At 38.0% G+C, this 15814-nt stretch overlaps 1 protein-coding gene across 3 annotated transcripts in view; it reads left to right on the top strand.

Moving 5' to 3' along the window:
• The window catches only part of MAP3K21 (mitogen-activated protein kinase kinase kinase 21), a 41827-nt gene that overhangs the window by 13899 nt on the left and 12114 nt on the right, over positions 1-15814 (top strand). For all 3 annotated transcript variants that reach the window (XM_063306745.1, XM_063306763.1, XM_063306754.1), the window contains exons 2-5: positions 5825-6005; positions 10032-10180; positions 11529-11704; positions 14237-14477. In XM_063306745.1, the coding sequence (XP_063162815.1) occupies positions 5825-6005; positions 10032-10180; positions 11529-11704; positions 14237-14477 (747 nt within the window). The remainder of the gene's footprint in view (positions 1-5824; positions 6006-10031; positions 10181-11528; positions 11705-14236; positions 14478-15814) is intronic.

Here is a 15814-nt window from a genome sequence, read left to right as displayed (position 1 = left end):
TTGGAATTGGGACAGGTTATAAGTGTGGCTAATAAATAAAATGTGAGAGAAAGCTCAAAGAAAGTCCTGCTAGATGAAAGCATATCTTGGTTTTCTGGTTTAGTGGGTGTGTATGTGTACAGTGGGGAAGAACATAAATTTCTGCACTTATCAATCGATAAGGAGCAGAATTAGCAGTTATCTGACTAATACAAGGTTGTATGCCAATGAGAGCCAGTATGGTGTAGTGATTATGAATTGGATTGGCACTAGGGAGACCTGGATTCTAGCCCTCAGCCACAGAAGGTCACTGGGTGACTTTGAGCCAGTCACTTTCTCAGCCCAACCTACATCACAGGTTTGTTGTGAGGTAAATAGTAGAAGGGAGTGCTCCGTGTGCCAGCTTGCACACTTGAAGGAAAGGTGGGAGGTAACTATAAATGAATACATTTATAAATGAATAAATGGAGTAGGCCAAGTGATCTACTGAGTTGAAAGACAGAAGCTTCCTGGATTCTGACAGCCAAAATATTCCTTAATTGTTCATGGGAAGGGTTGACATTTTGGTTAATTTAGCTTCTCAGATTGTTTATTTTGCTTGGCAATGCCCATATGAAAGTATCACATTTTAAAGTTGTAATGGTGTGATAATTTACTATCACTGATACGTAACCAAAAGTTTCATCTTTTGACAAGTGTGCATACCTATCATGCTATTACCTTGCAATGTTATGCAAAATGTAGGGAAAAAAGTAAGGAAGTAGAAGCAAAAGTAGGTGAAAGCAAGAGACGGGGAGAGAAAAAGAAAGCTTATATTTAGTTTCACCAACTGGGCCCATAACCATTGATTTCTCCTGTCTGTTATGACTTTGATCAAGGCTATAAAACTTTATTATAAGATGGGGAAAAAGTAGATTAGGTTATCAGACTTACCCATGTCACATGCAGCATTCCCTGATAGCAATAATGACGTGATACTGGTGACTTTTGCCACATTTGGGCTAGTATGCCAGAAGCACAACAAAACCCAAGCATGCTCATGCTATTGTATGCAAACTGGGATACCTAAACCAGAGACTTGCAAGCCAACATATAGTTTCCCCCATCCCACCACCTAGGAAGTGCATGCACCTTCATTAAATAAATACTCTTCTTTTAAGTAGTTAAAATTTCACTGTCCCCAAATTACTTTGACCAAATTATTTGGTTCCTGTTAGAAATTTGATCACAGAATCATCTCCTTAAAGGAAAGTGTAATGCAACCTTCCTGAACTTTGTGCTTCTTTGAAAGACAGAATTCCTAACTTGGGGGAGTCTGGCTGAGACAATTTTTATAGATGACTTTCTTCTATCCTGAACATTGTTCAAAACCTGATCCAAATCGTACTAGTATACTTAGAAAAAAAATCAGCTTAAATGAAATCACGAAAAATATGATTTTCATTTGAGTTACCTTTTATCTTATCAAGTCAGATTTTCATCCAATAACATTTGTCATCAAGTGGAAATCAAACGTATTTATTTTGGTTTATCTGGTCTACTTGGTAGGAACCAGCTCTCAGGGATCACTAGGAGATGAAATCTACATTAAATTTGGTAGAAAGTCAAAGGAAAAGCAAATCAAGTCAGGCCTTGGAATATAAAATGAAAATCCTTCTAATGACTCAAGACTGTAATGAAGTGTCTTCTAGTTTGAAGCAGCAGTGATCTGCAGAACCCTCATAACCCAATATAGTGATAGGAGTGTAAAGCTATCTTGCTTTATAGGGATGAACTACTGATGGGAAGCAAGAATCATGGTGATAAGTTTTAAGACCAAAATAAGGGGAGGTCCAGATATCCTACTATCTGTAGACTGTTCCATGGCTGTCAATGACCATAGTCTCAATAACTTTTACCCTGAAAAGGAAATTTAGGGACAGGATTATAGTTATTAAGGACTGCTGGGTTCAGGTAGGGCCTCTGAAGGTGGAGATATACCACAGTCTCTTTCAAGGTTGCTGGCAACACCTCTTCCTGAAGCAAGGCATTGATAACTTCCTGGAGCCACCCCTTTCATATGCCAAAGGAGACAGGAAGGGCCGGAGCCCAAGCTCTAAGTGTCCAGGGCCTGTCCTCTTTCTTAGAGGCCAAATTGAATTCCATCATGTTAATTTAGAAGGAACAATTATTCTTGTAGTGCCTAGAGATTTTTTAAGTTGTTGTAGAGTTATAACAGGGTTGGGTGGCCTATAACTAAATAATTAAACACATGGAACTATAATCCAAAACCACAGTAAATGTGGTGATTTCTTAAGTACCAGAGGACATACTGTTAGTTTTGATGTAATAGATTAACATGTCTACTCTTTGTGCCAAGAGCAGTCGAATTTAGTTGGCTTCATGATTCTGAATGGACAAAGTGGCAGGGCTACCCAATAAAGGGAAAATTGGAATGTAAGTATCTTGAGAATTGAGAAGGGAGCATTCTAACCTTGTCAGTGATACAGTATTATCTTGTGTCCTCCTTTTCCTCCCAATACATTGCCTCCCCAAGGCCAGTTTAAATGCAGATAATCAAGTTAAAGATACCTACTTCCACAGTGAGCATATCAACTTGTATTTTGTACTTTGCATGCTGCATTTTTATTACTGGGGGTGGTGATTAGCAGCCACTGTATTATTGGATAATAATTGATTTTTTGAAATGACTCTGTAGTAGTGATATCCACTATCGGTCATCTGTAGTCTAGTCTCCTTCTCACAAACCAATTATTACGGCAAGATTTTAAAATGGCAAGATATAAAAAGGTGCAGTATGTCTTGTCTTACGCTCAAGTGTTAACAGGGCAGTCCTAAAGATGTTAAACTCACCGAGTTCAATAGAGCTTGCACAGGTACAGCCTAAATTTACTTTTTAACACTGATCTTACCAATTTAAATATCTAAAAGGTTAATAAGTGAGCTTGATGTAAGGTTGAATTATGATAAAGCAAAATCCAGCACTTTTTGAGGAGATGTCTTCCTCCTCCTTGCACCCTGCTAAATCAAATCTGCTCCAAGTTTTGGGAGATACTTCAGAACAGATGCCTGGGGACTGCAGAGGAATGGGAACTTGCTTTTCTCTTGATACCATCCCTGGAATTGACCCATTGAATTGATCCCTAATATTAGCTCTGAAAAAGACCTTTTATGTCTTCAAATCAAAATAAATACTTTGCAAACAAATTGGGTTCAGTAAGTCATCCTAAATGTACATGCGTGGTGTCAGTAACTTGTGGAATTGGTGGTCAAGTTCTTGTTTTTAATTGAGTGTTTTATGGGTAAAGTAACTTTCAGATTCTGTGTATGTTCGTGTGTGTGTGTATATATATACTGAATTTCAGCTATGTGTGGGTGAGTGCACAGAAGAAGTCCACGGTTGTAAAGGTCACTTGTTTTGATATGAAGCTAATGAGAAGCAAATATCTGTAGAAGTGCAAGAGGGATGGCCTCATACAGGTTGCTTAGCAACAGACCACAAGAATTTGTTCAATCACAAGGCCATGTCGCCTGTTCAGTTTGTTTATGTCAAGCGCTCCGCCACCCAGTATGACAAACGAAGGTGGGTGGGGGAAACATAGCATGTCTGAAGCAGTTGTACTTCTCCTTTCTGCTTGTGGTAAATGGCCTTGCACCGCTGCTTTTTTTGTCCTCTCTTAGTTAAAAAAAAACAACAGAAGGCTGGCTGGCTGCCAATTATCACCTTTCCAAATCAGATTGTATTTGGTTTCGGTTAGACTGACTGACTGACATGGAATTTGTGGAATTCCACTTTGCATCTGCGGAATTTAGAACAAAACGCCTTTCATTAAAGTACAAAGGCCATCATGTTCAAATCATTACCTTTAGGACATTCTCTTGGAACTAATTATTGCCATCTGGGGCATTGAGTTCCAATAAACTTTCTTTGGTATTTTGTTTGTGATTCAAAATAGGTTGATAATATGCATCACTTTTTTTAGAAATAGTAAAATATTAAACATGTGCCACAGTTAGAAAGATGAGAGGGCATTAGCCTTTTGCTTGAATCCATTCCATGGCCATAGCTAGTTTAACTAGTTACTGGTTAATAGTGTGTTGCAGTATAGATGTTCCAGAACAAAACCTCTTACTCTCAGTTTACTATCTCTAAACCAGACTTTGTCCTGTGTCTATCTCAAGTGTTCTTGAATACAGTTGCTGTTATTAGCAAAGACAGTATAAACTAAATGTAAGAGATGTGGCAAGTCAGGCTTATGAATTAGCTAGGAATAAAGTACCAGCCTGTGACCTTTGGTTTCTTTTGCATGTAGAGTCCCTCATTCTATAAACCTGGTTTCCCATGTTTTGTGAATAAGTTTTGGTGATTTGCATCTGGAATCACCAGAGAAATAAGCCAAGAACAATATAAGGCAAACAGTATGTCTCTAACTTCTGTCTGAAAGATGCCACTGTGCTTACATGGCACTATAACTCAGGCTTATAGCAGGAGAGAGAGCACAGTAGCTGAAGGAAGAATCTGCGGATATAAGTCAGTGTAGTCCCAGCTAAAACATAGACTGGATTTCTGTGACAGAAAAATGCAGTCCTGGTTTTCCCTGCTCTGTGAATGTGCAAGGAATTTTCTTGTTATTAAGAAGCATTCTAATTTGCTATTTTCTCCAACCGCACAACACAGTGATCCATGAATACGAACATGAGTAGAATAGTTTACAGAACTATTACGACTATTTACAGAACTATTACAACTATTTGCACCTATTCTGAGTTGAAGACATTCCAGAGAAACATCAGTTGCATTTCTGGAGGCTTACTATCACTCCAACATCTTATGGTCTACAGCAGTGTTTTTCAACCTTGGTACCTTTCAGATGTGTGGACTCCAACTCCCAGAATTCCCCAGCCAACCATGCTGGCTATGGAATTCTGGGAGTTGGAGTCCATGTATCTGAAAGTTGCCAAGGTTGAGAAACACTGGTCTTGTAAGAACTCCTCACTGAAATTTGACGGCTTAGCCGACTTAGTTTTCTTACACTAGCTACTTCTTTTTTTTAAGAAGGAATATTACCAGGACATGGGGAAGCTTGAACCTAAGTGAGACCAATGGAGGCCATATATTGGTACAGGCAAAAAACCTTGGTATCTTCAACAGAAACATGTGGCTAAAACTGAGAAGGAAGAGCTGAAACCAAGAGTGCTACATTGAAGAGGGAAAATAAATTTAGCTATGAGTTCAAGAGGACACGAGAGGCACTCCATTGTTGCCAAACCCTGGCCTTGACAGTGAAATAATTGATGGAGTTGAATAAACTCAAAATAAGCACCTTCTTGTTCTGTATTTTATTAATTCCCCTGGAGAAAGGGAACAATATTGATGCTTCTCTGCCAGGGAATGTAGTTAAAAATAAACATGGTTTGTTGGCTCAGAAGACATGACAAGCTAAGGTTAATGAAAACCAGAAAGAAAAGCTTCCAGACTCCTACGCACATCTGCACCAGAGGGGGAGAAATCAGGAGAGAGCGTGCAAGATTTGATGCGATACCAAAATCTCTCAGTTACATGTGCTGCTTTTTTGGGTATTATACAGCTCAGACAAAAAGACCAACAATTTGTGTGGTAAACATATTGATCCCATTGAGGGGAAAAAAGGCATTGCCACAGTAATTAGCAAATTGCATGTTGAGAATCTTTTGTGTTATTTTATTTAACCAAAAAAAAAATGGAGTGAAAAAATATAAATACATTTTAAATCAAAATTATATGTTTGGTTTTAGCCACAAAATTATATGCTTACATGGTCATTGTTAATACTACTGACAATGAAAATATTTTTGTCTTTTGCAGTACTGTTGCTTGAGAAGATAGAAAATGATGATATCCACAACAAAACTCTAAAGATTACAGATTTTGGCTTGGCAAGAGAGTGGCACAGAACAACAAAAATGAGTACCGCAGGAACGTATGCATGGATGGCTCCTGAGGTTATTAAATCATCCATGTTTTCTAAAGGAAGTGATCTTTGGAGGTAAAGTGTATTTAAATGACTTCTATATAAATAATTGAAATTTGAGTCAACCTTAGGTTCAGTGATTTTTCTCCTATTATGCATGTAAAATGATCTTAATAGATTCTATTTTTTATTGACGGGGATTTTTTTTAATATGAGATGCTTAATTTTTACACATGGACAGTATTTGTATACTGCTTTTAAACCATGAAGATTTCAAAGCAGTTCACAATAATAAAGAGGTTCTGAAACTTGTTAAAGCCTATACAATTCTAGATGTAGAATTTTAGTTGTTACTATGTGTATTGTGTGGTAACAAAAGGGGATTTGGTAGTACAGTGATTTGCAAAACTCTAATCTGTCTAGTAACAGTCCTTTTACTCTATAACTGCTGCTTCGGAAGACCAGTAGAAATGGTTCTTAGTCATAGGATTGTTGGAGAAAGTAGTGAGTTTGCACATCACAATAAGCTTTAATGTGGTTTGATTTGCTGTTTGCCACACAAACCCAACATGCTTAAATAAACCATAGCTTAGCACAGGGTGCAAAGCCCCCCTCCCCCTTCCAGTCTGCTTCCTGCTTTGAGGGGAGATGGGCAGTGATAAAATTTGATAAATAAATAAAATGAAATAAATGCCTGGGAAGGCAGATCTTCTTCAGAGAGTTTTCAGTCAGGCCAACAAGTGTTCCCAAGACCTAATATGCTGTTTAATTAAAGGGATGTATGCTGTAATAAATCTGATGTTCATGTATCAATAACTTTTAAGAATAGCTTTAAGAAACTTAGGAATTATTGACAAGACTGTATGAATTCTGTGATAAAAGAGGATTAACATTTTATACCGAGAGGCAATCCTACCAAAATTAATTACGGAGCGTAAGCCATTTTGTTCAGTTCTCTCGTTTGAGCAGTTACTCTGCATGGGCTTCCTAGTTTGGATACTTCACTCCATCTTTCCATCTCTCCCCATCATTTTTTAAGCTGGTTCAGGGGCAGTGCTAAACCGAAGTTTAAAAAAAGCAAAAGAAACTTGACGGCTTGTACATTTTTCTAGTCCAATTGCAAGAGGCATTCTAAGGCTTCATCTTCTACTGTATATTATTATGCTTGCCACGTTATCCAAACCAAAGTGTTTAGTGGAAATAAGCTAATATATAAAAAGGTTAAGCGGTTTAATTGTGGTTTGTTAAACATGCTGGCTTATTTAGCCAATTCCTAGTACATTGTTACATCTGCTGTTGTCTTACAGCTATGCGAATTGGTCAGAAGTATGGGCAGAGAACAAAAATCAGCAAGAAATCAGCCAGGAGTGCACAACCCCCGTGGTTCCAAATTATGATGTACTGCAGTAAAATGAACAATAGTTTCCTCACTGACCCCTATTTGCTCATCCAGCTAATCCAAAAGCAAGCAAATCATGTTCTATGGCAGTGCAATGTATGCATTCCAGTTTATGAAATGAATTTGTTCCCACTAACATTTAAAGCTTTTAAAATTCACTACGCTCTGCCTAATCTGAAATGAAAGCAAAACTTTTTATCTTCTCCAGCTGTGCCAGCAGGCCAGTGGGGAGAGAAAACACATAAGCCAAAAGTTTGCATGTATGCTCTTGTAATTCTAAGCCATGGTTTAGTACAACATCTAAAAGCAGCCATGAGAGACATCAGGTCTACCCAGAACACCAAAATTACTTTGTAGACAGAGTCTGTACAGCTTCAAGCACATCTGCAAAGCCACATGGGTCAGTTTTTCTTTCCTTAAAACAGAAGAAATTGAAAGCTGATAATTAAAAATCTGGATTCCCTTTGTGCTTCTTTGCTTTTCTGACTTCTGATATACAGCCTCCATTATTACCTTCCCTGTAGCAAGAAAATGCAGAAGGTTCTTTTGTTACTTTATCTTCAGCATTCATTGATTTTTAAGGAGAGAAAAAATATATTGAATATATATGTTTATTCTTAACTTCTTGCTTACTTTTTTTGTAATCTGTTCAATTGTGTCCTATTCTGAGAGACTGCCTGGACAAGTCCCTGCAGTCTTCTTGGCAAGGTTTTTCAGAAGTGGGTTGCCCTCACCTCCTTCCCAGGGCTGAGAGAAAGTGGCTGGCCCAAGGTCACCCAGCTGGCTTTGTGCCTAAGGCAGGACTAGAACTCACGGTCTCCTGCTTTCTAGCCTGGTGCCTTAACCACTGCACCAAAATGGCTCTCTTATTGCTTACTAATGATAATTTTTCCTGTGCATTCCACCACAGGAAATTTCTTAAAGTTTTTATGCATCCATTTGCTTAGGAACAAGTTAATTTAATTCTACTTGAAGGTAAATCAAAGTGTTCTTAGCACTGTAGCCTGAGTTGCGTATGGCAAGGAGTGGTTGCTATTGGCTCAGTTTCAGTATAGTTACAGTGCAAGAGGATAATCTGTAATTTTTCCTAAACAATTTAATTGCAGGTCCCAGTTACCTTCTGTTACAGTCACGCCATTTGAGAGTGAAGTTCTTATGAAGCTTTGCTAACACCTTGACATTACTTTTGATTCTTGAATATTTGCCTTTCCTGCTTTTTTCATCTTGCATTTTCTTAAGTAATTATACAAAGTAAATATACAAAGGAGAACTTGATTTCTGTTTTGTAAGGCCTGTGAAGGAGAATCTGGCTGTGCTGTTCTGATCTTTCTGATATGCCCCTCCTCCCACAATGAATTGAAAGTATATAGGCACTTAAATGGAGATGAAGTCTGTGTACATCTCCCACAATCCCTGAACCTTTTGGCTAAGTCAACAAAGGAAATACTAAGGCTGATTTCTTGTTTAATGAAGGGGAGTAATGGCTACCTGGAGATATGCTGAGGCCTCCCATTTCCTCCGATACCTGGGTGTATCTTTACATGTGCAGGTAAAGGAAGGTAGAATGGGTACCATTTGCTATATGTTACACTCACTGCTTGCCTTTCTGTAAGATGCTTCAAATCACTCCTAATACTAATGACACAGGTCATTTGTCCTTTACTAGGCTCTCTCATATCAACTATGAAGACATTTTATTTTCCATCCTTATGGCTTGATCAGCTCAGGTACAATATTGTGAGGAAAATTAACCAACTTCCCATAGGCTTAAGAGCATTTTGGAGAATGGCTTTACAAAATGCCCCATATCACACCATTAGATCATCAAGCATAATGTAAAAGAATTGATAGATTGTTCCTTCTGCAGCTGAAGAATAACTTACAATAAATTTCAGACAGTCAACTTCAAACAAAGTTTTACATATGACAGTGAATTGTAATGTTGGTGTATATTATTCTGGCTGAAAAACTTGGGGAAGGAATCATTTAGTTTCCCTTTGCCTGCCCACATAATAAAACTTTATGGATTCAAATATGCTGGAGGTATAATGTGCTTCATTTTGCTGCAAGTGTGTATAGCATCAAATCTACTTTTAGAAGATGTAGAACATTGTAATGGCATTGTTGTAGTGCACCCTTCCTTAGCCTGGTGCCTCTAAGACAGCCTTTCTCAACCTTTTGACCCTGGATGTACCCTTGAAATATTTTTCAGGCCTTGGGGAACCCCTGCACATTCAGGCTCAAATACAGGCAGAAGTTACAAAATTATTATACTTGTTTCATGTGTAGGCCTGTATATATGCATTAACAGTGTTCTTAAACTAAAAATAAAGAATGAAACTTACCTCTTTAATGTGAAGTTGCCTGAATTTGAAATATTTTTTTAAATAAGTTGTGATATCCCAGGGATCCCCTAGTGATCTCTCGCAGAACCCTTTGGTTCCACGGAACCCTGGTTGAGAAACCCTAATTTAAGATATATTGGAATTTAACTTCCTTAAACTGCAGCATGCAAGTTGGGGATTATGGGAAGTCCAACATATTCCAGGGACCCCAGATGGGAGAAAGCAGATGTCCTCTTTCTGGATGTTTTCCTCTTTTCCTACTAGAATACTTTCTGGGCAGACTGCTGTCCTTCCCTACCTTAAGGAAATCATGCGTTAGCATTAAACACAATTAACTGTTTGAAAATTTATTTATAGTTATGGCGTATTGCTGTGGGAACTGCTTACAGGAGAGGTTCCTTACCGTGGCATTGATGGTCTTGCTGTGGCTTACGGCGTTGCTGTCAATAAGCTTACTTTGCCCATTCCATCCACCTGTCCTGAACCATTTGCTAAACTAATGAAAGGTACTTGTGCTGCTTATTAAAACAGCTGATGTAAGATTGCTTGCATGTTCTCTATAGTATATGTGAGTTTTAACGTCAGTGTTTCATTTGGTATTAGGCTAACTTCTATTCAGAGGGAGGAAACATTTTTCCATTCCACTGAAGTCCTGTACTAAATATACTTTAACATACTTGGCACTGGAATGTGCAGCTCATTTTTTTTTTTTGAAAGTTGCATTCATCTTTGGAAGTACTAGCTTGCTTATTGATTCAGTCAATTATATTCTAATTAAATTCTTGAATATTATATTATATTCAAAGAAGCTCAGGATTAGGCACTGAAGCCTCACAGCAACCTGAAATGTAGCTCCAGTTGAGAGAATGTGATCTATCTAAAATTGCTTGGTGTTCCAGGTCTGCGTGAGGATTTGAATGGGGTTCCCAGGACAATAGCCAGTGCATTATTATTTGGTCTTATAGGAAATGATAAGGCCTTATAATTGTAGTAATAAAATGAGATAGTACATTAACTACACCCTTTATCAGAATGTCACAATCCTGGCATCCAGGCTGACTCCTTTCCAGGGCAGCAACTAGAGTCTGTGTCACCCAGGGCAAACATGGATTCTGCGCCCTTTTTGGCGCCCCCCCCAGCGCTCCTTTTGGCACCCCCCCCCAGCATGGCGCCCGGGGCACATGCCCTGGTTGCCCCCCCCCCAGTTGTGGCCCTGCTCCTTTCATCATTCCAAAATTTAAAAATAACTAAAAAGTAACATTAAGAGCATTCCTTAGTTGATAGCAATACAACTGCTTCCTTCACTGAAGAAGTCGTGTGAGGAAAAGATGAATTTTTGTTTTTTAAAAGCAGGAGTTTTGGCAGGACACAGGTACATGGGCTCAGGAGCTCACATCATTCCCGTTGCAGACATCACATGAGCTAATACTAATTACTATTACTAATTTACTTTATATCCTGCCTTTCTGCTCAGAGGCATGTGTGGATGTACCTGCGATCTGTTTGCCTTCCTCCTATCCCTTTTTGAAAGTGAAAAGATCACAGGCATTTTGAACATTGTGCACACAATACTCCATGCATACATCCAAGTCATATACTTCTGGTGCAATGCCCCACTCCTAAGTTTATGCATGACTACTTCCTGGAAACTGTTTCTTCACTGCAATTTGTATTAGACCCCATCAAGAAAGTTCTCTGTTGATTTTTATCAAGTGTTCTTGGAATTGAATCTGCATGAGAGACAAAAGGTACCTGAAATGTAAACATAAATATTAAGTAGTGAAGTGTTTCTGGAAGGTGGGCTTAGAGTGAATAGGTCTTATTCTTCTGACAAATGTGACTGGTGAATTTCAGAGTGCTGGGCACAGGATCCACATATCCGGCCATCATTTACTATGATCCTTGAGCAGCTGACTGCCATTGAGGGGGCTGTACAGACTGAGATGCCTCAAGAATCTTTTCATTCTATGCAAGATGACTGGAAACTGGAAATCCAGCAGATATTTGATGAACTGAGAACCAAGGAAAAAGTGAGTGAATTTTAAAGAACATTGAGATTGTGGGACTGTATACGTTTAAATAAAGTTGGGACCTCTTTAGCCAATCATTCATTTTCACTTCTCATTTATCATTATGACTTTAGTTGATAAGCCTGGTTGCCATTGTTGTTATCATTTTTAAAAAGTTCTTCTTCAGAACAAATAGTTTGAGTAATTCTTTGAATGTTGGGGTTCGAATCTGTTTTGCTATATTAATATTTGGGTTATTTTTAACTCTGAGCATCTTACTTTAATTATGATGCTGGTAGCTAGAGCCTGTTCTAAAGATAAGCCATTCTTACAGTTGTTTATTTCACTTTTTTCTCTTTGGGACTTGATTGAGGTAAGCAATCTTTGGAGCTAGTGGACATACTTCAAATGTTGTGGGTGCTCTCCCAACATAGCTGCCATAAAACTTTCATATTTATAAAATGTCTGCCAGCATCTCGGTAACCAGTTGGAAAGCACCTCTTTTTCAGAAGACAGGTTAATGAGTTGGCTCTCAAGAATTCCCTCAAGCCTCCTAGGATGCCTCTTACCTCCCTGTTTACATTTGTCCTTTCTCTGAGTAAATATGTTTGGCTCATTTCCAAACAATGAATTGAGAATTCTTAGAATTCTAAGAATTAAATATTGGCCTGTGGGGCAGATGAGGGGCCCAAAGCCATTGTTATAATTGACACAATGCTGGAGCTTGGTGCTTACAGCTTGCATGGTTTTGTAGTTTGCCAGCTCCAGGGGAACAACCATAGTTATCCTTAGGAAAAGCAGTTACAACAGGAAGGATGAAGCCTATATAAAGGGAAGATTAATAGTCTAGAAACTGGCTTTGTATATCATGAAAAATAAAAATATCTTGCTTGTTATCCCTCTTATTTTACAACATATATATATATATCTAATGCACCAGGTTACATATTCTTCATTTACATGTCTGAATGGAAAACTCTCCATGCTTATCAGTTTAGCTGAATCTTGTTATTTACATTTAAATTTTACAGGCTGCAGGAATAGTACCCTTGGGGACTGCGATGTCTGTTACATTTTAATTAACTGGTATCTTACTGAAAATTATTATTTCCTTCCTCTCTCCTCCAAGAGGAGAATTATGCTAAAATAATATACAGACTTTGGAATCTCTTATAGAAGTTATCAAGAAAACCAAGTGATGGGGAAATAATAATAATGATAACAATAACAATAATAATAATAATAATAATGCTGCAATGGAATAAAGACAAAAAAGACTACTGTACTAAAACAATAAAAACAAAAAGTAAAAACAACAGAAGAATAAAAAGAAAAATAATAAAGAACACATTTTAAAATAAATCTGTAATAGCAACCCAGTTTTTAAACAACATATTACATCTTGCCCACATGGCACAATATTGTTCAGTATTTCATCAGAAAAGAGTCATTTGAAAGGGAGAGAGTGATTATATGTCTTCAGTCCAGGATTTTACCGGTATCTTTCCATCCGAGTAAAACATTTTTTTTAGGTATCTTCCATACCAGTGTACTTAAATGAATAAGGTATTGCCCTAAAACCAGAAGGACCAAGTTTAAGTCTACTCTCAGCCATGGAAATTCAGTGAATGACTTTGACCAGTCTCCCTCTGTCTCAGCCCAGGATAACCATGTGAAAAAATTAGGATGGAATGCCATGGATGCTGGCTTGAGCTCCTAAGAGAAAGGCAGGATATAAATATAATAAATAAATAAATGCTCAATAAATCCAAAGCTCTTCATGGTATATTAATAGATTCTTTCAACATATAATTCAATATCACATTAACTTCTTTCTTGATTTTCCAAGATATTGTAAATATTGACTATCAGATGAATATTAAACTAAAATGAAACAACCATAAAGCAAGCTCAAATATCAAATATTCCTCTAATAAATTACATTTCCAGCATTAAAAAGTTGAAATCCAACAATATTGTAAATATTGACTACCATATGGGTGTAGCTAGCTAGCTAGCTAGCTAGCTAGCTATTTAATTAATTAATTAATTAATTAATTAATTAATACATTTATATGGCCGCCCATCTCATATACATGACTCTGGGTGGCTAGCACTTAAAGCAGAATAAAAACACAACCAATGATTAATAACATAAATAACACAACACAACATAAAATAGCAGCCAAGAATAATTTAACACCTCACAGTCAATATAACCCAAAATCAGGCTCACCCACCTTATCAGGACCCCAGGCTTGATGGCAAAGCCAAGTTTTTAATGCCTTGTGAAAGGCCAGCAGGGTCAGAACAAGTCTGATCTCAGGGGGGATGATATTCCCAAGGGTGGGTTTGTTGTTGTTGGCATCACAGCAAAAAAGGCCCTCCTCCTGGGTCCTGCTAGATGGGGCACTCTCACGGACAGGACCCGGAGCATGCCTTTCCTGCCAGATCCAATGGGACAGGGAGACACCACTGCTGAAAGAGGGTTCTATTTGTTCCTCACAAGGCAGAAAATAATGTCCTAACCGGTATTTCCATTACAATTGTTAGGAGCTGAGGTCACGGGAAGAAGAATTAACAAGAGCTGCTCTTCACCAGAAATCTCAAGAAGAGTTGCTGAAACGGCGAGAGCAGCAGCTAGCAGAACGGGAGATTGACGTATTGGAACGTGAATTAAATATATTGATATTCCAGTTAAATCAAGAGAAGCCCAATGTTAAGAAGAGAAAAGGAAAATTTAAGAAAAGTCGATTAAAACTTAAAGATGGGAACAGAATTAGTTTGCCTTCAGGTTTGTTTCTTTTTCCTGCTCCTGTCTTCAGCAGCTTTATTTAAGACAAATATTTCCAGTGTTGAATTCTGTTGCTGACAATTTCATGAATTACTGTATTAAAACCAGTAGCATCATCTCAGGCTGCGTAGATGTTCAAAGAGGTACTTCCTTTGACAAAGATTCAAGTGAAGCACTGCCTGTCATGAGTGAGGACACTGCCTCAGAGATGCTTCAGGAAGCAATGTGGGCCATTCAGTTCTAGAAACAAAACACATTGATGGTAATGTTTTGCTTTGCTCTGCTTTGCAGTTCCTTTTCAGCACAGCTTTTCTGAAGGCGCTTGTCAGTTACTGCTGGAGGACGCAATGTTCATCTTCCCTTGGCACCGCTCACCAAAAGCATTGGTGAGTGGTGGCAGAAGACTCATCATTTACCTGTTTCAGTATACTACTCTCACCTATGCAGAAACCATGGATTTGGCAAATGACAGGAAAGGCAGGAAGAAGCTTCAGTGCTTGGTGAATTGCCTTGCGGAAGCAATTCATATTGCATCTTTGCTTAGACCAAGGGAATCACGTCACTTCCATGGCAAAACGTCAAAGCAAATCTAAGTTGCCTTGTATAAGCCTAAAGTCATAATCTCAGATGCCCAAACAAGGGACACTATGAGCTATGTGCAAGAAATTAGTAAATTCCTACAGGGATTAATTTAGAATTATTTGTTCCATGTAGAGTTCTGATCTACCTTCTAGTTATTCAAACTGCATGAGGACAGAAAGCCTGTATGTCACTATATTGAGGATAATTGAAGTAGGGCCCCATAAGATGTATTTCTGTGAATTTCAACACTTCTGACCTCTTTGAGATCTCTGAGTGGCAGCAAATACGAATGACAATTCTATTAGTTGGCTAAGTTATTTCCAAGTCTTTTGTCTCTTTCTTGCACTTAATTGCAATTTATAAGACAAACGTGAAACTACACAAACACCTCAAATTTCAGTTTGGCTGTGATGAAATTGGCTTAATCTTCCAAGAATTACTTCTTTTTGGTGTCATTAATATTACTTATTTATAATACTTTATAGCAACAAGGGGCTCTTATATTATATTTTTAATTAGGAAAAGGAAAGAGATGGATTGAATTACTTCCTGCTTTATATCTATGGTGCTTTATATTGTGTAAGGTATCCAGTTAGGAAAAGGAAAGTTTTAATTACTTTCCCCTTTACCCATGTGATGTTTCTGTTCACACTTCTGTGTCCTTAGTCCTTCTGTTGGCACCATCATTTCAATAACTTGTGCTATTTATTACTTTTAGCACATCCTTCTCAGAATTGCTGCTATTGCATTAATTG

Source organism: Candoia aspera, chromosome 1 (genome assembly GCF_035149785.1).
Source record: "Candoia aspera isolate rCanAsp1 chromosome 1, rCanAsp1.hap2, whole genome shotgun sequence".
NCBI classification, from domain to species: Eukaryota; Metazoa; Chordata; class Lepidosauria; order Squamata; family Boidae; genus Candoia; species Candoia aspera.
Note: the sequence above shows the minus strand (reverse complement) of the source record. Positions and strands in the feature narration are given on the sequence as shown.